Genomic DNA, 20,885 nt, shown 5'->3' with positions numbered 1-20,885 from the left:
ACTCTCTACTCCAGACCTGTCATCTTCTGTCCAGACTAAAGTCTCTCTCTCTCTCTCTCTCACACACACACACGCTCTCGCGCTCTCGCTCTCTCTAAAAACTTGGCTAAAATAGAACTTGTAATTTTTCTGTCCAGGTCTTCCCTACTACCTCCTTTCTTGATCACTGCAGACAACACCACCATCCTGCCTGACACTCGGGCCTGTAACCTGGGTGTTATCTTTGACTTGGACCTCTTTAGGTCCTCACACTAAGGCTAAAGTTTTGCAGATTCTTTCTGCATAAAATCTCTGAGATATGGCTTTTCCTATCCAACTGCAGTTTAAGTTCTCATCCAGGCTTCTGTCTTCTCACATTTTGATCACTGTAACATCCTTTTGTCTAGCCTTGACAAATGCAGTCTTATCCTTCTGAGAATTGAGAATGCTGCTGCAAAGATCATTTTCCTATTCCTTTGCTTTGACCATGTTGCCCCATCTGCATCCCTCCATTGGCTCCCTCTTCAGGATTGAATCAAATGTAAGCTACCTGTCTTCACTTTCAAGGCCCTTCATTCCCTATCCCCACCCTACTTCTTATCTCTCATTTTCTATTGAGATGCCAACTTCTAGCTCCAATTGGCACATGATGCCAGTCTGCATTGCCCACTTGTCAGGTTTTCAAACAAGCACTTCTGTGCTTTCTCCCATGCTGCCCTTCATGCTTGGGAGGAGCTCCCAATAAGCATTCTCAAAACTAACTCATTATTCTCCTTTAAAACCTTTCTCAAAACTCTACCCATGTTGCCTACAAAAAAGCTTGACAGTGGCTAGCCTGCTGATACCACTGCCCATCATGCTGACCAAACTGTGTAATTGTTTCCTTGTACTTCCGCGTCTGTTGTCTTGTCTTATAATTTTGTAAGCTCCTTGGGGCAGGCTTTGTCTTTTGCTCTGTTTGTACAATGCTGAGTACAATGGGGTCCTGCCTATGACTAAGACTGCTATGTTCCACAGTGATACAAATAATAATCATGGACTTAATGAGCCCATTTAGATAGTCCAATATTGTTATCCTGGGCACATACACACATTGTCAAGGAGGTACGAATAGCAAGGGCATGGTTAAGAAGCTGCTCATGCTTATGACCTGGCCAGAAAAAGCATTTTGAAAGATGTCACCCACAAATAGCAGGGGATCAAAATGACACTGTAGACTGGCCAGGCAGGCAACAGGTATGTCCATGAGAGGTGGGAACTCAGTTGTAAGATGCTTACTGTAATATGTCAAACATAAGGAACCCCGTAGATCGATCTGATTGCCATCAAGATCAGTAGGAAGACAGAGGTGTACTTCAGCAGATGTAAGGAGCATAACTCCCTGGGAAATAGGCATTCTGCCTCTCCCAGCGGGTTTTCTCCTCACACATCACCATCAGTAACAGGATACTATGTACCAATTTACCAGCCCTGCCGCACACAGTAATGGTTTCCAATGACAGATCAAAGATCCAGTTTATTGTTTTGGTGCTACCGTACATAGCAGCCTCAGGGTCGCATGTTACCCAAAGGGAGGAAGCCGCCTTGGGTATGATTTCTTAGTTCAACCAGATGTTCTGTAATACTCTCTTGCAAGACCTACACACCAAAAAAGTGGTGGTGTGGTTTTTTTTGTGTTTTTTGTTTTGTTTTTGCTTTGTTGTTTCAGTGACTGTATTTGTACACAGTGTGAGTGAGGGTCTTTCTCTAGCGGTTTATTTGCCATGCTGAGATTATTGGACAAAATTTTTAGTTTTATAGACTCCAACCTCCATCTTCTGGCCAGACTGCTGCACTGCACCACTTGCTCCTGTTCAGGTTCAGTGCCTTGGCTGGTGAGTTCAAGTGCTTTTGCTCTGACAAGAGACTTTCCTCAAAATTCCTAAACCTTCCATATCTTGAACAAGCCTAATTCTTCCTAATTTCAGTAAAAATTTCTGTTGGATTTTTAATAGCTCCTCTCCAAGCCCAAATGTTGTATTAATATTTCCTCAGCCTCTATCTCAGTGGGACAAATTAAGGAAATCTTTTTTCAGTCTCCAGAACTCCTCATTTCTTCTTAGTCTCCTCGTTTCTAGCATTTAGGACTGAAATGTTTTCCACAAAGATTCTGATGTTGGTGGATACCAAAGGGAGCACACAATGATTTGGAAGAATATACAGATTTCTCTAAAATGGCCTTCATATCCATTGTCAGTTGTCTCCTGTCCTCTATGATTGCCAAAGGTTGTATGGCTTATTGTTGGGATAGAGCATCCAGCAAGAGGAAAAAACAACTTCGATCCAGCAAGTTGACTCTGGTTTTTATTTATGGTATTTTTGATACTGCAAGCAGCCATTCAAGTTTATTTACATTTATGGGAAATAATGCTGCCTGCTTCTTATTTACAATGTCACCTGAAAGTGAGAACAGACATTCATATGGCACTGTTGTAGCTGGCGTTGCAAGGTATTAAACTGCCAGATATGCTAAACATTTGTGTGCCCCTTTATGCTTCGACTTGTAGGCTCTAAAGCAGGAGTTCTCAAACTGGGGATTGGGACCCCTCAGGGGGTCGTGAGGTTATTACATGCGGGGGTCGTGAGCTGTCAGCGTCCACCCCAAACCCCACTTTACATCCAGCATTTATAATGGTGTTAAATATATAAAAAAGTGTTTTTTAATTTATAAAGGGGGTCGCACTCAGAGGCTTGCTATTTGAAAGGGGTCACCAGTACAAAAGTTTGAGAACCACTGCTCTAAAGTAGTAATAATTCTACATTTGAAAGTGGCACTTTCACGATAGATTGTACTAGAGTACTTGTATGAGATGTATTGAAAAATACTGTTATACAGTGCAAATATTTGTAATACAAATGATATAAAGTATTCTGTATTGTAATTGAAATCAATATATTTTAAAATATAGAAAAATGTCCAAAAATATTTACATTGGCATTCTATTATTGTTTAATAGTGTGGTTAAAACTGTGATTAATCACAACTGTTTTTTAAAATCTAGTTAATTTGTTTTGTGTTAATTGCTTGCTTTAACTGCAATTAATTGACAGCCCTAAAAATAAGTTAACTGGAATTTTTAGTTAGACACAGTGGTATAAAATATAAATTCCTTTCATTGTACTCCTTTTGTAAACAAAGTCACACTAGATGTAGCCAGAATCTCTGCTACTCCTTGTTATACTCAATTTCATTTTTTTTTAAGTATCCAAATATCTCTTGATGGATTAGGACATCTATTTTACAAGATATATATCCCCTGTCATAAAAATTCTCATAATGAAATAAGGTATATTTAACAAGAAACACCACTGCTTTGGGCAGTAAAGAATGGGACCACATGAAGAAATTTGTGACAGTCACTTAATTATCTATTCCCTCTTTTACCAAACACTGCAAAATTAACATTATTGTCAGCTGATACATGGTCCTTCAAGCTGCTCTGGACCAATTAAAAAAATGAAAATAGATCAATTTAATGTGCATAGCTGGGACTCTTAGGCTTGTTGTCTACTCTGTTTTTATTATCTGTTTTTATTATTTGGTTGTTTTCCTGTTCTGACTTTGTGCTTCCTAACTTTCATTTGCATACCGACAAATGGGTCATGTGAAATTGAAAATTTGACTTTCTTATTTGTAATTTTAATTTCTCTTAGTGGTACCAATCCCTGCTATGCATGTCCTGCTCCATGAATCTGTTAAGATGATAAAATGTTGTTGCTTATTTACAAGTATAATTGCAATGAAACCACTTGATTGTCATTTATCTTGGCATTTATACATATTCTCTGAGTTATGTTTTCCAACCTTCACATTTTGGAAATATCTCGTGGGGTTTCAATTAGCTATGTGGCCAGCCGGTAGAGACTGGAGTCTGCAAAGCAGGATTTAAAAAATTAACCAAGAGAGCCGCTTCAAAGCCAAAGGAGAGGCAGGATTACCTAACAATACAGTATGGTATGTTACCACTATGCAAAATAGGCATTGTCCCCTTCTTGTGCCATCATTCTCTCCTTTCATTCATCAGAGGAAGAGGTGGTTATATAATTGGAGCAAGATTCAAATCTTTCATATTTTTCTGAGAGGATCTTGTTGTACCATTGGAATGTCCTGATTAAGAATATAGCTAAGCATTTTAAAATGCAGCCTATGTAGGAATCTGCCCCCTTTTTCCTCCATTTTTTTCCTTTCCAATCTTCCATCCCATTTTTCAGAAGGTAGAGAGGAAAATACTGCCTCTTTAAAAAGTTAATACAGGTCATATTATGTCCTTAATAATAACTGAGCTGCTGTATTAGTTTTAGACTATGTCTATACTGCCCTGAAGTTGGGACTATGGGGATGTGAATAGCAGCACGCACCAAAGTGCTATGCTATAACTCCCCTGTGTGGATACTGCAGGAACAAATGAAAAGGTTCCTAGTTCCCATTACTGTGGTCCTATTTGAAGAGGACTGTGATAATGCAAAGTAGGAACCTTTTGGCTTGTGGCTGGAGCATCCACACAGGGAAGTTGCAGTACAACCCTTTGGTGTGTGCTGCTATTCACACCCCTATAATCTGAGCTGTGAGATAGTGTAGACAGGCTCTGAGTGATGCTGCACAGGTGTAATTGAAAGCATGATTTGGAGATAAAGGAGTTAGGGTTGTCACTGTGAAGCTGAGAAGGGCGCAAGTTGGCCTGCAGAATCTTAATTATTGTTTGTGGTTCACAAGAAGAAAAGAAAACAAGCCTGATTTTCTGAGGTTGAATTTTCAGGGCTGTTGCTAGAAAAATGTTTTACTTGTAAAGTGAACAAATTTGAGCTAGAAATTAGAGGTGGACATGGAACCCCTGCAATGCTGTCCTACAAAGGAGAATATGCATGGGTCCTACACATGCCTATCACAAGGGGTGAACCTCATCTGGTGCACTAAATGCCCCAATAATGATGTGGGTGAAACCAGACAATCACTATGCTCTTGAATGAGTGAACACTGGAACATGATAGAAGACAGAAACACCATAGCACCTATGAGTGAACACTTTTTGCAAAGTCCTCATTCTTAAAGGAAACCTGCACAACACTTTTTCAAAAGACAAGCCAGAGAGCTTAAATTCATAACTTTTCTAGATACTAAAAATCATGGACTGAAGGATTTGTGGCTTATTACAACACTCTATAACCCACTAGTCCTGCCACTCCCCTCTAACCTCTCTCCCCCATTCCTTTTCCTCCCTATGACTGGAATGGTGTTAACGAGGGCCACTTCACCTTGAATGGTCCCTTGAAATATGTTAGCTACTTATTCTAAAAAACCTCTTCCACCTTGTATTTATCTGTGACAGTCTGTGTTTGTTTTCCAGACCTGAAGAACTACTGTGTAAGAGAGACAGGCTTTAACAGGGCTATAACAACACTGCATTCTACAGAACAGGCACGCTGCTAACTTCTTCCACAGTTGGGAGAACAACCCCACAAAGTCTAGTTGTGGCAGCAAAGAGACTGGTCATTACACCTGCCCTGAACAAAGAATAGCCTTTACGTTTTTCCCTGTGACATGAGTGGAGTGATTAATGGATAGTGGCAGAGCCTCCAGCCACACTACCAAATTCCTGCTTTTGGCTTAAATGCTTATAAGGATATTACCAACTGAAAAATCCTATTTACATATGTAAACTTTGTACCATGTAGGTTTATAAATAAACCCTACTATTATTATTATTACTATTATAATAACTGTAACAGATTGGAGGGAGAAATAATTCCCTTTATTTAAATTTATTTTCTTCATTTTATAGCACTTTATTTTATAGTCAGTTTTGCTGTCTTGTCAATGGTGCACACTGCTCTTTTTGGCTCTGCAAAAGGGTGTTTATCAGTTATAGGGAAACCGATGAGGCTGTAGGCTACATTGTGTACACAGCGAGGAGAAATGTTCCTAAGCACATTTGGTGATATCACGTTGGCACTAGAGCAACACAATTCTCTACTCTTTTTCTAATTCCTGTTCACAATTAGTCTTCCACGTGCTGTTTAAAGGTTGTTCTACCAGAAAATTGAATGTTTTAAAACTAGTCAGTTTTGGAAAATACAATTTGTGTTCCTTTTTAAGTATTTTAAAAAATATATACTTTTGATTTGTCTTTAACAGATCCATTTATGTCTAGATCTCTCACATCATATAGATTGATAGATTCCAAAGCCAGAGGGGATCATTGTGAGCATCTAGCCTGGCCTCCTGTATAAAACAGGCTACAGAGCTTCCCCAAAATAATTTCTAGAGCATATCTTTAGAAAAAATATTCAATCTTGATTTAAAAATTGTGAGTAATGGAGAATCCATCACAACTCTTGGTAAATTGTTGCAGTGGTTAATTACTCTCACCGTTAAAATGTATACCTTATTTCCAGTCTGAATTTGTCTAGCTTCAGGGGTATACCAGCTTTTCTAAGCCCCCATAATATCACTGAATATAATGAAGCATTTTTGAAATGTATTGACTCTGCTGTTCCATAACAGCATTTGTGGCATTTTACTATTTAAACAGTTGGTATACCTGTATTCATTATGGTTTTATGTTTAACTGCAAGTATGTTTAAAATACAAATATTTTGCATGTGCCTGATAAGTCAAAGGACCAGAGACAGAAGTGGGGTAGGGAGGGCAATAAGGGGATATATTGTCAACTAGCTCAAAAAACTATGGGAATACTAAACCTATTAGTAGAGGTAATTTTTTATTTAAACACAGCTTTGTAAATATTAGAAATTCATCACTTAGAGTGGATAGTAATTATTTAGTTAAAGTACTAGTTTTTTCTGTCTTTCTAAAGTGATGCCTGATACTGTCATGTTACAGAGGCGGATGCCCCAATCTTTCCGTGATCCAGCTACTGCTCCCCTGAGGAAACTCTCCGTTGATCTGATCAAAACATACAAACATATTAATGAGGTAAAGACCGCAGAGTTCACCATTATATTTTTATTTAATGTGTGATAGCTTGCTAATAATTACAATATGTAGTGGTATCAAAAATATTGTTTAAAGTGTTCCAAGTAGATTTTTCTGTAAGATGCAATGAATTTAGACACATTTTCTTTTACTGGCACATTATACAGGCATTCTTTCTTAATTTATGAATTAACTTGATGAATTCTAAATTAAACAAGTCCATGTACTTTTATTGTCAGTAAAAATAACATGCAAACTACAAAAGGGGTTGTGCACTTTTTTATTCTTTATTATGTAGCCCTGAAAAATGTGTTTAAAATCTGGGTTCATCCCTTCCCCATCAGTAATGCCTTGTCTTTTTTTTTTTTTTGGTGGGATGTCTCCTTCAAGGACCTGAAGTTGAAACTTTCTCTGCCTGTAATTTAAAGGGGGTTTGTTAGTATTGAATATTTAGGTCTAAATTTTCAAAAGTGACTATTTTGGGCTCCTCAGTTTTCGGGTGCCCAACTTCAGACAACTTTAGCGAGCCTGATTTTTTCAGAACTGTTGAGCACCTGCCTTTCAGTTGTCTCAATTTGAGCACCCAAATCCTGGCTCCCAAAATCAACAGTCACTTTTGAAAGTGTAGGTCTTTGTAGTTTTTTTTCTTCTTCCAGCAGTTCGTAGGGCATTTACTTTCCATTTACAAACAACACATGCGTTTTAAACACTGAATAAAAATCAGATTCCCTCCCAATTGCTCATGTTTCCCTACTTGATACCTGTGAGGTCATAATCCTACAGGCTTCCAGTCCATAACCATCTGGAAAAGAAGGCCTAGACAGCCGTTGAATTGCTATTGTAAATATAAATAAACCTGAAGGTCTTTTATATGTATCATCAGGAAAACATAAGCCATCTTTGTCTTTCATGTTATCTTTTGAATGCTTTATGTTTTAGGAAATTTGTGCTTCTGTACTGCCTCCTTAATTGATCTGATTATCTTAATTATTCAAAATCCAAAAGAAGGCAAAGTTATAAAGCAGGGAAGTGGTGATGTCCTCCTAGATGCCTGTGGTGATTGTAGAATAAAAGGAGTGGCCACTGCAGCCACCCATGATTTCACTTTGTATTTTCTTTAGTCTTGGATACTTATGGACTGTAGCCTGGCAAAGTTACTATCTCTAATCAAGGCCCCAGCAGTTTAAAAGCAGCTGCTGCTATCTAGTGGCCTGTGCTTGAGCCTGGGAATCCAGAACTGCTATGTCATTGAGTGGCCATAGCAAGATGTTTAATTCTTTTTCCTCACGTTTTCTACCCTACTGTTTTGTACAGCACTTGAAAGATATAAAATGTTAAGTGCCAAGTACTTCCATATTTAATTATCATTATTATATTGTGTATATACTGCAGTGCTAGGCAACAATTGAATCTTTTGTTACTCAGCTTCTCCCAATGCTTACGTATATAATTTTACTTTCTGTTGGTTATGCTTTAGTTGTTGTCTTACCTTTTTAAACATGAAAATTAACCTAACCTCTTTATGTGTGTGTGTAAAGTACAATCATAGGACTGTAAGGGACCTCGAGAGGTCTTCTAGTCCAGTTCCCTGCATTCAAGGCAGGACTAAGTATTACCTTTTGTGTGTGAGAGAGACAGAGTAAGTGATTTAACCATGGTGTGTTTTCTCTTTTGTATCCTTTGTTTATAATAGGCTCAAAGGCTACGTTTTATGAATATGTTGCTGTGGTGTGCTTACAGATGTTGCTTAAATATTCATAAATATTGGGATATTTGTTTTTGGTATAAATGACTGACTGAATTTCAGATCCTGTGATTATAATTAAAACATTGTGTGCACTTCTAAGGGGACACATTAATTCAGAAATTTCTCTTTTCCCTGAAACTTTATCTACTTTATTTATAAATATCACTTAGGATTATTATATCTAAAATTATAATTCTTAGATACATTTTCTGTTTTACTTTGTGAATTTGATAGCGCTGTGTTCAGAGATTCACTGTTTTCTCAGTATAGTCAATTAGTTATCCTGGTTTTTATGGGTGTCTTTCACACAGTAACAGGGGAGGGGAAAATAACTTTTAAAAAAAGGAAAATGGTTTTGTAAAGCCAGAAAATTTTGCTGGCGGAGGTGGGAGGGAAGACTAGAGTAATACCTGAAGCTATTCTTTACTGATTAAAGTGACACCATCAGTTGAAATTTAAACCAGTGTGTTCCTCATCTTCAGGTTTACTATGCAAAAAAGAAGAGGCGGCACCAACAGGGCCAAGGAGATGATTCCAGTCATAAAAAGGAACGGAAAGTTTACAATGATGGCTATGATGATGATAACTATGACTATATTGTAAAAAATGGGGAAAAGTGGATGGATCGTTATGAAATTGACTCTTTAATTGGCAAAGGATCCTTTGGGCAGGTAATGGATGTCAGCTGAAAAATCATTAACTCATTTGAGTTATAATAGCCATCTAAATGAGTTAATATCTAGGCCACGCCCTATCTCATTCCTTATTGTTTCCTTATTCATAAGCCCTTGGAATAAGATGTCTATTCAAAATTTCTGCATTTGTAATTTTTCTTCTTTATAAAACATGAAATTTGAATTTTCTTGAGCATACGCATCCAGTAACTGCTTTTGCAAGATAATCAAACCTGTTAATTTGGAAAAGAGACGGCTAAGGCGAGATACGATTGAGGTCTATAAAATCATGACTAGTGTAGAGAATGTAGATAAGGAAGTGTTTACTACTTCTCATAATTTCATTTGGTGACCCCTAGTTCTTGTGTTAATAGGCAGCAGGTTTAAAACAAATAAAAGGAAGTATTTCTTCACACAACGCACAGTCAACCTGTGGAACTCCTTGCGAGAGGATGTTGTGAAGGCCAAGACCATAACAGGGTTCAAAAAAGAATTGGATAAATTCATGCAGGATAGGTCCATCAATGGCTATTAGCCAGGATGGGCAGGAATGTTGTCCCTAGCCTTTGTTTGCCAGAAGCTGGGAATGAGTGACAGGGGATGGATCACTTGATGATTACCTATTTTGTTCATTCCCTCTGGGGCACCTGGCACGGGCCAATGTCAGAAGACAGGATACTGGGCTAGATGGACCTTTGCTCTGACCCACTAGGGCCATTCTTATGTTCTTAATTTAACACTTAACTTGCGTTTGCTGTCATTCAGAATTTTTAGCACATGGTGGTATGGAAACCCAAATTTAATTTTCTGTGATTCCGGAGATAACAGACAGCATAGTGTATGTAATAAATACACATCATACCCTAGTTAACTCTTGAAAAAGGCATTTTGAGAATTAAGCATTTCTAAATAGTGAATATTTAATAGAAAGTGGATTTTACTTTAATAGTTGTTTTCTATATTGATCTTTTTTTATACTTGTACTTGAATTAGATGTTATTTCCTCAGTCCAGCTTCTCAATGACGTCTGCATCCTGTTTTTGTGGCATTTTTGTTATGAAAATATCATAGTATCTCCTATGGTTTCACAGTAGAAACAAGAAAAGAAAATGGTCTAGATAGTATGAAAATTCTTATTTTCAAGAAAAATATCTTCAATACAAGTTAAATGTACTTAGTAAAATTTTGGAATATAAACTGGATTATTAAGTATGTTTTAAATATGATTAATTTCAAAGCTTTCTTGATTTTGAAAGTCTGTTTAATAAATAAATTTAATGAAATGTGCAGTTACTTGAACATTGTATTTAGCACGTCTTTTTTTTCCCTTTCAGGTTGTAAAGGCTTATGATCGTGTGGAACAGGAGTGGGTTGCTATTAAAATTATAAAGAACAAGAAGGCTTTCCTAAATCAAGCCCAGATTGAAGTGCGGCTTTTGGAGCTTATGAACAAACATGACACTGAAATGAAATACTATATAGGTATTAAGATAATTCTTGCAAATATTTGAGAATTGGCTGGAGAACCTAAGACCATACTACTACTTTTTACAGTGCTCATAATGTTGAGGAATTACACATTTGTTTGATTTTTACATCGATAGTTACTTTACAGCAGACTGTCGTACCTAAAGAGGTCAGTTGACCTGTGCATGTAGAACCTGATCCAGAAGAAGTTATATGAGACCATCTGACATTATTAACTCTCTTGTGTTTTTAAGAATGAGTTCTGTTGCTGTATATGACAATCAGATTGGACAGAGTCTGTTTTGCCCCTGAGAAGGGGGCAGTCTTCAGTCCCTACTGCCTCTTCTTAATATGGAAAAGCTGTTGGCAAAGCAAATTTGACCTATACCGGGGGTATAAATTCCAGAAAAAAATAAGAAGCCCAATATGATTATGGTACCAGAGAAGATCATATTGCTGGCATTTGCCCACTTCTCATAGAAACTTGCTAAAAGGAGGCAGAAGCTCCAATTCATTCCCCAGCTGGATCCAGACATTATACGTTTCTTAAACTTGGCCTTTTAAGAAGACAAGGCAGGAAGTAGTTTTTCTTATCCTCTCGGTTTACTTGGGATAGTTGGAACTCTGTTGTGGACCAGCATGTTCCCACAAGAGAAGAATGTTCTTATGACAACTAGTGGCTGCCCTTTCTCTCCCCCATTCTCCTTTACTTTCCCTGAGACAGGATGAGGAGGATAGACAGGAAGCTGCCTGGACCATGGTCTACGTCTGGTTCCATGTTCTCTGTTTCCTTTCTCTGATATCGTCTGTTGATGGGAGATGCTGGGATTTGCCCAGTGACCCCTGTGATACACCAGGGCCAGGGAGCAGTGGTAGAGGGGAGACATAAGCCTGAGGCTAATTATGGTGTCATTCCATGTAGACTAGGAAAGGTTACTAAAAGTTAATTGGAGCACCTGTAGTCAATTAAGGCCCTGTCAGGAACCTAGTAAAACCCCCTGCTTCAGGCAGTCAGGATGGTGTGAGGCAGGAGGGAGGACTGAAGGTCTGTTGCTGAGACTTGAAAGAACAGAGAACTGAAGGAAGGGAGACCCTGCCCCAGCGTCAAGGACCAAGGGTAACCCTACCCAAGGGGGAAGAGGATAAGAAACCCACAGGAGTTGAGAGGGACTGGGGCTCAGAGTGAGGAGCAAACCCAGACCTCTTCCCCACTTCCCTCCTCTACCACCTTCCTGGGCCACTAGCGGGGCCCTCGGCACCCCAAGAGCAGGAGCAAGGGATGGCGTCCTAGCCCTCCTGCCAAGAAAACCGCAGGACCCACCATACCAACTGTCAGGATCCTCCCACCACCCCCACTCTGAACTCTGAGGTACAGATGTGGGGACCCGCACGAAAGACCCCCTAAGCTTATTTTCTACCAGCTTAGGTTAAAACTTCCCCAAAGCACACATTGCTTTCCTTGTCCTTGGACAGTATTGCTGCCACCACCAAGTGATTTACACACACATTCAGGGAAGGGTCACTTGGAATCCCTGTCCCCCCAAGCTCCTTCACCTCCTTTCCTGAGGAGGATCGAGAATAATATACCAACCAATTGCCATAGCAATGTGAGCACAGACCAGACCCTTTGTCTTCAGGACATTAAAATCAATCAGGTTCTTAAAAGAAGAAATTTATTTATAAAGAAAAAAGTAAAAGAATCAGACCTGCAAAATCAGGATGGAAGGTAACTTTACAAGGTAATAATATTTAAAACACAGAGGATTCCCCTTTGGGCTCAACTTAAGTTACAAAAACAGGAATAAAACTACCTCTGTAGCATAGAAAAATTCACAAGCCAAAACAAAAGATTACCTAACACATTCCCTTGCCCTACTTACAATTTCTGTGGTTTTAGATGGATCATTCCAGGTATATTTTCAGGAGATGTTGAACCTGCTTGTCTTCTCCCTCCATCCGGAGAGGGAACAACAAACAAATCCCCCCTCCGCCCCCCCCCCAAACCAAGAAACCTAGGTTATTTGAATTATTTAACCCCTTACAGGTAAGGCAATCCAGTACAATTGCCAAGGATACATAAAGGTTGCTACCCTTCCCTCTGTTCATGACACCAACATGGCCATTTTGTTACCCTCCCACTCCCTTCATAAGTTCCGAGGAAAAGAAATACTTTCAACATAAGTAAAGATTCTGAGGATGTTAACCAAGTACTTGTGCCCCTTATAATTTCCCTCAGGATGGCAAGCCATTAGAAGAGACTCTGTCATTCCTACTTTATCTGACATAGGCAAGCAATATCCTTCCTCCTCCAAGAAAGAGACCCTTTTAAGTCCAGCTAGAAGTCTGATGTGTATTTTCCAATTCACTTGGATGTTGAAGAGTTGATCACAAGAATCCTGGAAGAGATCTGATGCTAAACCTAGCTTAGCAAAGGCCAAACGTGATTTGTATAGGCTCCCAAGAAGGTATTTAGACTCGTAGGGTACTCTGTTATGTATAGACCGTGAAGTTACATCCTCAGTAAGGAAGTCTTCCTTTCCTGAAGAAGGCCCTGTGTCCCTGTAGGGCTCCGCTGACCATATCTTAGATTCCAGTTTCCACAGAAATCACAATTAAGTGATTGTCCATTGCTGCCAGTTATGCTATGACCCTATGTCCAAAAGCAAAGGAGGGCTCTGCAGAAACTGTTCTGAACTGTGGTTAAAGGCCTTTGCTGAATGAATCACTGATATTAAAATGCTTGGGAATACATTTGGTCAGTCTCCGACTTTCTTCATAGCACAGTGTTGGATTGATTCACCTAATCATCTCTTGTACTGGCCAACAACTAAACCTGCAGAAAGGTTTTCTGGCTTAGATCCCGGAAAGGGGAATTCCAGAACCAAGTGCATCTCTTTGCAGTTCCCATTTTAAAAGGGGTACACTTTCAAATATGTCTTGGATCAAACATTACAGGATCTCCATGACAAAACCTCCCTTCTCGTAATCAAACAGTTTGCCGTTCATGCAGGAACTATACTTTTTTTTTTTTAAACTTCTCCAGCATATCCTCATATGGATCTGTCTTCTAGAGAACCTAAAGCTCTAAGAAGCATGAAAAAAACAGCTCAGCCTTCAAAGCAAGTCAATTCTTTTTTTTATGCCACTTCCCAATGTGTTAGTGTCTCCTGAAAATCATTTTACAAACTTGGGCTTTTGCTTGTAAATAATTCCTTTGTTTTTTTCCCCCTCCAGTGCTTTCTTCCAATCTTGATATTTTTTCACTCAGTTCACCAGCATCATTAAGAGAAGAAATCCCGTTTTCTTCAATAATGAGCTCTGAAAACAAGAAGCAAGTGGGTATTTTGCCCACATTTTAAGGGGGATTCTCAGGTAGAAAATGGAATCCCTTCTCCAGTGAGGCGCAATAGTGCACATACCTCTTCAACATCAAGAAAAAGATGCTTACTCTGTGTACTTCCTAGTCCCGAAAAAGATGAGAGGTTGGAAACCTATCCTCAAGCTCCGCAATGTCAACCGCTTTATTTGCTAGCTGACATTTTGCATGGGCACACTGGCATCAATAATGTCGTCCCCTGGAAAAAGACATATATGGTTTATAGCGTCCTTCATAATAACAGCTTACTTTTGGCAGCATTGTCCGTTGGGGAAGTGCCAGCACTTTGTGTCCCCATGCCCCAACTAGGTGCATACGCGGAGGGGACACCTCAACTATCGCTCAGTTCCTACTCATCACCTGTGGCTACGGGTCAGAGCTTGCAGTGACTGCCTCTTCATGTGCGTTGTAAATTGCTAATTAGGTACTTAATTTAAAGAAGTGTTAGGAATTTTTCTAGGGTTTCTTTTTCCTTTGTGACAAAATTGTCCTTTATTTGTTTATGTGGGAGGTACTTTCAGTACCACTTCAGTCATGATGACTGAACATAAATCCCCGGGATTCAAGAATTGCCCTTTATGTGAGGCAGCATGGGCATGCTTGGTGTTTTATTTATCTGAGTGTAGGTGTGTTTTAAATCTGCAAATCATTCTCAAAAATAATCCAGAGGACGAGAGTCTTGTATTAAAATGTTCTTTTTAGAGAGGTCAGTGCACCCTGCCTCTCATCCTGGCTTGTCTGGGGCAGAATCATCTGATTGCTCCATTTCAGGGAGTGCCCCAGCTGCTGCTTCTCCTAAAGCTACCATTCCGAATTTAAAAAACCTATCATCTTCATCTTGGAGGTTCTCAGAGAAGGAGAAAACTGCATAAGTCTCAGAGAGAGAGAGAGAGAGCGCAGATACAGATCGTCTCTGGGCCCTTCAGCTTCCAAGGCCCTTTGATTTTCAAGGCCCATAAATCCTCTCAGTTGACTGAATCTAAGGGTATGTCTACACTGCAATTAGACACCCGCGGCTGACCCATGCCAGCTGACTCAGGCTCGCAGGGCTCAGGCTTAACGGGCTGTTTAACTGCTGTGTAGACATTCAGGCTGCAGACCAGGCTCTGGGACTCTTCCCACCTTACAGGGTACTTGAACCTGGCTCCATCTCAAGCCTGAACATCAATGCTGCAGTTGAACAGCCCCTTAGCCCGAGCCCTGCGAGCCCAAGTTAGCTGGCATGGGCCAGCTGAGGATTTTTAATTGCACGGTGGACATATCCCTAAGGGTAGCCTTAGAGCTAAGAAGGGTTGTTACAGCACCCATTCAGATTCCGGATACCATGCCTCGGGATCTGATATTATGTTCCCTCAGAAATTGTCTGGTACCAGCCCTACAATGTCAAGGCCCCTGGTACCAACAACTATGGTACCGATGGCCCCGGAACCACAGGATCCACTTCTCTATTAGTGACTTTACCAGCACAGTCACTTTTGGTAAAAGAGAACTGGATAAATTCATGGAGGTTAAGTCCATTCATGGCTATTAGTCAGGATGGGTAAGGAATGGTGTCCCTAGCCTCTGTTTGTCAGAGGGTGGAAGTGGATGGCAGGAGAGAGATCACTTGATCATTACCTGTTAGGTTCCCACCCTCTGGGGCACCTGGCTTTGGCCACTGTCAGTAGGCAGGATACTGGCCTGGATTGACCTTTGGTCTGACCCAGTATGGCCGTTCTTATGTTCTAAGTCATCTGTCATGGGTGTTTCACAGACTTCAATGTATGCATTGCTGAGGGTTTACTTGGTAGCAAAGGACTTCTCCGTATCCTCTGTACTGGACTTGCCTCTGTTGGCAACCTTAAAAGTTCCTCCACTAGTACCACCATCATTACTGACTTCAGTGCATAGTGTATCCTGTACACCAGTGAAATCTCAGTTGGTCTGGGCACTGAGTACACCAGCTGGAAAGTCCCTCCTTTGCACGAGGAATATTCTTTCTTCTCCTGTGAATCTGAGGACAGCAGGAAAGCTTCATCAACAAGATCCCTTGTGTCAGGATATTCAGGCAGGATATGCAGGGCAGGGATTCTAGAGCTGATTTTGATTGTCAAAGGCTGAAGCCTAGGTAAGAAAGGATATGAATCCTTAGTACCCTCCTCCTTGGCTAACAGCCTCCTATGCTTATCAACACGTGTGGGCTTATTGGGCTTTCTGAGACATATTCTGCATGCTCAAAGAATTGCTTCAGCATCACAAACCAGACCCAAATTATCCTTGCCCCAACTTCCCATGAAGGGCATATCACTCTTATGTCGGTACACTGTCCTTGATCATGTTTCTTCTTCCTCTCCAGATGAGGCTGTAATGTCAGAGTCTTCATCCACCCCAGGTGATTATAAAACATTTCAAGATCTTATGAGGGGAGTTGCCTCAACTCTAGAGATTCCTGTTGAGGTAGTCCAAGACAAACCTCTCAGACTCTTCCATACCTGTGTATCAACTTGCTTGACTACCAATTAGGCCCTGCCCAACTACTGTGATAAACCTCAGCCTCAATGGCTTCAACATCTAAAAGAACGGATGGGTGCTATCAAGCCCCTTCTCAAGGATTTGAACAAGTTTATACCTATCTCACACAAGACTCACTGGCAGCAGCGAATAAGATGAATCTCCAGAGACGACAAAGATTGATGCCCCCCAGAATTGGACTTGTTTGGCAGAAAAAAATTATTCCACCTCTGGTTTGCAAATAAGAATTTACAACTACCAAGCCTTGTTGGCAAAATATGATTTTATTAATTGGGACTCTGACAAAATTCACTGAGAAGATTCCACAGGAAGTGATAGATAAATTCAAATCCATCATTGCTGGGGGTCAGCTTGTGGCTGGAACATCTCTGCAGGCAGCACTTGGTGCAGCAGATAGTTTCCACATCAATGGTTACTTCCATAGCCAGGGGAAGGTTCTCTTGACTCCACTCCTCTGGAATTCTAAAGGAGGTACAAGTCATAATTGAAAACCTTCCATTCAAGGGATGCAGCTTTTTCTATGCAAAGGCTGATGAGGCACACTACATTTTCTTAAGGACTCAGTGGCAACCCTGAGGTCTTCAAGAGTTTATATACCTGCTCTCAAAGGAAAGCAATATAAGCCACAGCTTTACCAAATGCCATTCTTTCTATCAACAGAACAAACAGTTGGATCCACCAAGGAAATGACAACAGTTTCCTTGGTAGAAATCTTCCACTTCCACTGCTGTGTTGACCCATCAGCCTTCTTTGATTTTGACTGCTTGCTTAAGAGCCGAGTACCAATCCCTACAGATCATCCCATCCCATCCCATCCCATCCCATCCCATCCCATCTTTCTTTCGGGAACCATTTATATCTGTTTTGAAAATTCTGGAACACTATCACTATTGATCAGTGGGTTCTGAACATAGTAGAGATTGGATATACTATCCAGTTCCAGTCTCCTTGTCACCCTCAAATACCTTCCCCAAATGATCCTCGTGATGAGAGTATTTTTTGTTAAGAGGTGTGTCTCCTGATGCAACAGAAATCCTGTGTTAGTACAGGGGAGAGGGATTTTAGTCCCCAAAAGAGCACTGAAGTCTATCCTGGACCTAAGATAAGTAAACCCCTTCATCAGAAAGATCAAGTTCAGGATCATTTGCCTCTGTTACCCTATCCCTAGAGCAGAGGAGATTGATAAACCACTCTCCATTGCCTGGATGCCCATTTTTGCATCACAGTTCACCCGGCCCGCATAAGATATCTAACATTCCTAGTGGGAGATTGCTATTACCAGTACAGAGTAGGCCTGTTGATAGCTCCCAGAGTGTTCACAGTGCCTTGAAAGAATAGCAGCTTACCTCAGGAAGTTGGAAATCCAAGTGTTCCCATGCTTAGATGACTGGCTGATTTGTGCGAAGTCTCGTCAACAGGTAGCATACTTCATCCAGCAGATACTGCTTCTTTTGCATGATTATTTTTTGTACCGTTGTCAGTACTTACTGGTCTTTATTTTCAGACTTAGAGTTCATTGTGGTCATTATAGACTTGGACAACAGTAGTATGCACGCATGTCCAGACTATCCAGAATATATCTCAGATTACTGGCCTGTATGGCATCCTGTACCTTTATGACTCAATATGCCAGACTTTACCTGTGCTGCATGCAAAAGTGACTGAAGTCTGTGTATCAGCTAAGCAAACATCATCTGGACATGTTGGTTCCTGTTCCACCGTGAGTCCTGTTATCATTAGAGGTGGATAGACCTGACAGAAGTCTGCAAACAAGTTCCAGTCTTCCCCCACCAGTGCTATCAAAGACTCTGGTGATAGATGCATCCACATTGGGCTGGGAGCCCAATCTTGGATGACTGGCAAATACAGTGGTTTTGGACCGTGAGAAACAGCTCTTCTCATAAACATGCTAGAGTTAAGAACCAGTCATCAAGCTTATGTGATATTTCTACCAACTATCAACGGGCTTACCACGTAAATCATAACAGGCAACATTAGCATATTTTACTTAAACAAGCAGAGTGGAATCAGATCCATTCTGCTATGTCAAGAGGTAGCCCAACTGTAGAACTTTTTACATATGCCATAAAGTCGCCCTGAAGAAGTTTCATCTTCCAGAAATACACAGTGTACTGTCAGATCACCTCAGCAAAAAGTTTGTGGAGAACAGGAAGTGTTGTCCATAAAAGATGATGTAACTCAATAGATGCTGATCAAGTGGGGTTCCCCTACTATGAACTTGTTCAACATCAGGCTGTACAGGAAATCTCATCACGTCTGCCCCAGAGAGGGTCAGAGTCCAGAGACTACTTTGGATGCATTCCTGATCCTGTGATCCATAGATCTTCTCTACACCACATTTCTTCCAATTCCATCAACATCAAGAGTCCTCAGGAAGTGGTCAAAATTATCATGTTAGCCCCAGCCTGGCCAAGGGAATTTTGCGTCTCAGTTTCCAAAGTCTCTCAGTCAGGCTTCCAATAACTGTGCCACTGATTCCAGACACATTGTATCATGGTCAAGTCCTACATTCTTATCCACGCACTTTCCATCTTGCAGTGTGAGTGTTGAATAATTGACTTAGCAAAGAGCATGCTCATCAGACTTTCAAAATATCCTTATTCATAGAAGAAGAGACTATTCTCAGATGTACTTACTTGGCAAAATGGAAGAGATTCAGCATATGGAACACTTGCTGTCAATTGTCTCCTTCCAGAGCTTTCAGATCCTTGATATTCTTGAATAACTGCTGGAATTAAAGAATTCAGGTTTATCAATGAGCTTGTTAAAGAGTTCATGTACTGATTCTTTCAGCAATTCACTCTCCTTTACAAGGACATTGCACTCTCTCATACCTTGGTAGTCAGTTTATTGAAAGGATTTATGTGGATCCTTTCTCAGAAAGGGAGCCTGTTATTTCCATGGGACCTAAATTTAGTGTTAACAGGGGTCATGGGCATCTCTATTTGAATCCTTGGCCTCTTGCTTCATTTTCCATCTCTCACTGGGTGCTGGACTCACTGCTGGAAGTCACCCCCTTTAGGTGATCCTGGGGATTAGTTCTGTCCGGTTCAGTGCTCCTCTCTTATCTTCTACCATTACACTCTCCTCCCACTCAAGAAGTCACAGTTCAGCTGCTTTGTGACTTGGCCCTTTGGCCAGGTCACGTTGTGATTTCCCTTTCTGCAGGGGGTGAATCAAAGAATATTGGGACCCACTGTCCCAGTCAGTGTTCTGTTTCACTGCCCCTCAACAGTGTCATTTCCCCAGTGGCTGTTAGGGGAACCTGGGGCCATCCTTTTCTCTGGATACCAGCTCAGGACTCTCTCTAATTAGCAGCCAAGGTTTGTAACATCCTAAACTGTGTTTCCTTTTTCCTGAGCCTTTTCTACACCTTCTTGCTCCCCTCCCCAAATCTGGGTTTGGCAGCCCAAACTCCCCCCTCCCAAAAAATAACTGCGGATTAAAACTCCATAGACCCAAATGAGCCTCCCTTCCCCCAGGGGAGTGACTGCAGACTACTTCCGTGCAGCCTAAATCTCCCCCTGTCTGCGGCTTAATTGGCTAATTGGTCCCTCCTGGCCTAGTCAACTCTTTCAGGTCTGCTGTGGGGAATACACCCCATCACAACACCTTTCTATCAAGACAGCCTTTACAGTGGCCCTAACATCAGCCAGGAGTATGGGAGAGTTACAGGTGTTGATAGCAGGAACAATCTATATAATCTTCTGTAAAGACAAGATATCCTTGAAATCAGACACCAAATTCTTTCCTAAAGTGGTGTCTGAGTTCCATTTAACTCAGATCTTCCATCTGCCAGTGTTTTTTCCTTAAACTACATATGAACAAAGGTGAAGAGAAATTACATTCACTAAACTCTTGGTCTATGTAGACAGAATAAAGCATTTTAGAACTTCTAGACTTTTCATAGCATATGGAGAGAGGGCAAGAAGTTTCAATGTGACCTCTCTCTAATTGGATCTCATCCTATATTAAATTGTGTTACCAATTGGCTGGTATGGCCCCATAATCAAGAGTTCATGCCACTTCAGTAGCTTCCCTGAAAAATGTTTTTAGTGCAGCCATGTGGTCTTCCGTTCATGTGGTTACCCAGTACTGTGCTATTGTAGAGGCATGTAGAACTGATGTAAACGTTGG

General features: G+C 40.6%; 1 protein-coding gene across 5 annotated transcripts in view; it reads left to right on the top strand.

The window, feature by feature from the left end:
• DYRK1A (dual specificity tyrosine phosphorylation regulated kinase 1A) overlaps positions 1–20,885 on the top strand; it is a 133,413-nt gene that overhangs the window by 99,923 nt on the left and 12,605 nt on the right. For 4 of the 5 annotated variants that reach the window (XM_073360893.2, XM_073360901.1, XM_073360912.1 and 1 more), the window contains 3 exons: positions 6,860–6,952; positions 9,182–9,370; positions 10,708–10,855. In XM_073360893.2, the coding sequence (XP_073216994.1) occupies positions 6,860–6,952; positions 9,182–9,370; positions 10,708–10,855 (430 nt within the window). Of the gene's footprint in view, positions 1–6,833; positions 6,953–9,181; positions 9,371–10,707; positions 10,856–20,885 lie in introns of all 5 variants that reach the window. The other variant, XM_073360918.1, reaches the window with a different exon arrangement.

The sequence above is a fragment of the Lepidochelys kempii genome, chromosome 1 (genome assembly GCF_965140285.1).
Source record: "Lepidochelys kempii isolate rLepKem1 chromosome 1, rLepKem1.hap1, whole genome shotgun sequence".
Taxonomy (NCBI): Eukaryota; Metazoa; Chordata; order Testudines; family Cheloniidae; genus Lepidochelys; species Lepidochelys kempii.
The sequence above is the reverse complement of the archived record's forward strand: the minus strand, read 5'-3'. Positions and strand labels throughout refer to the sequence as shown.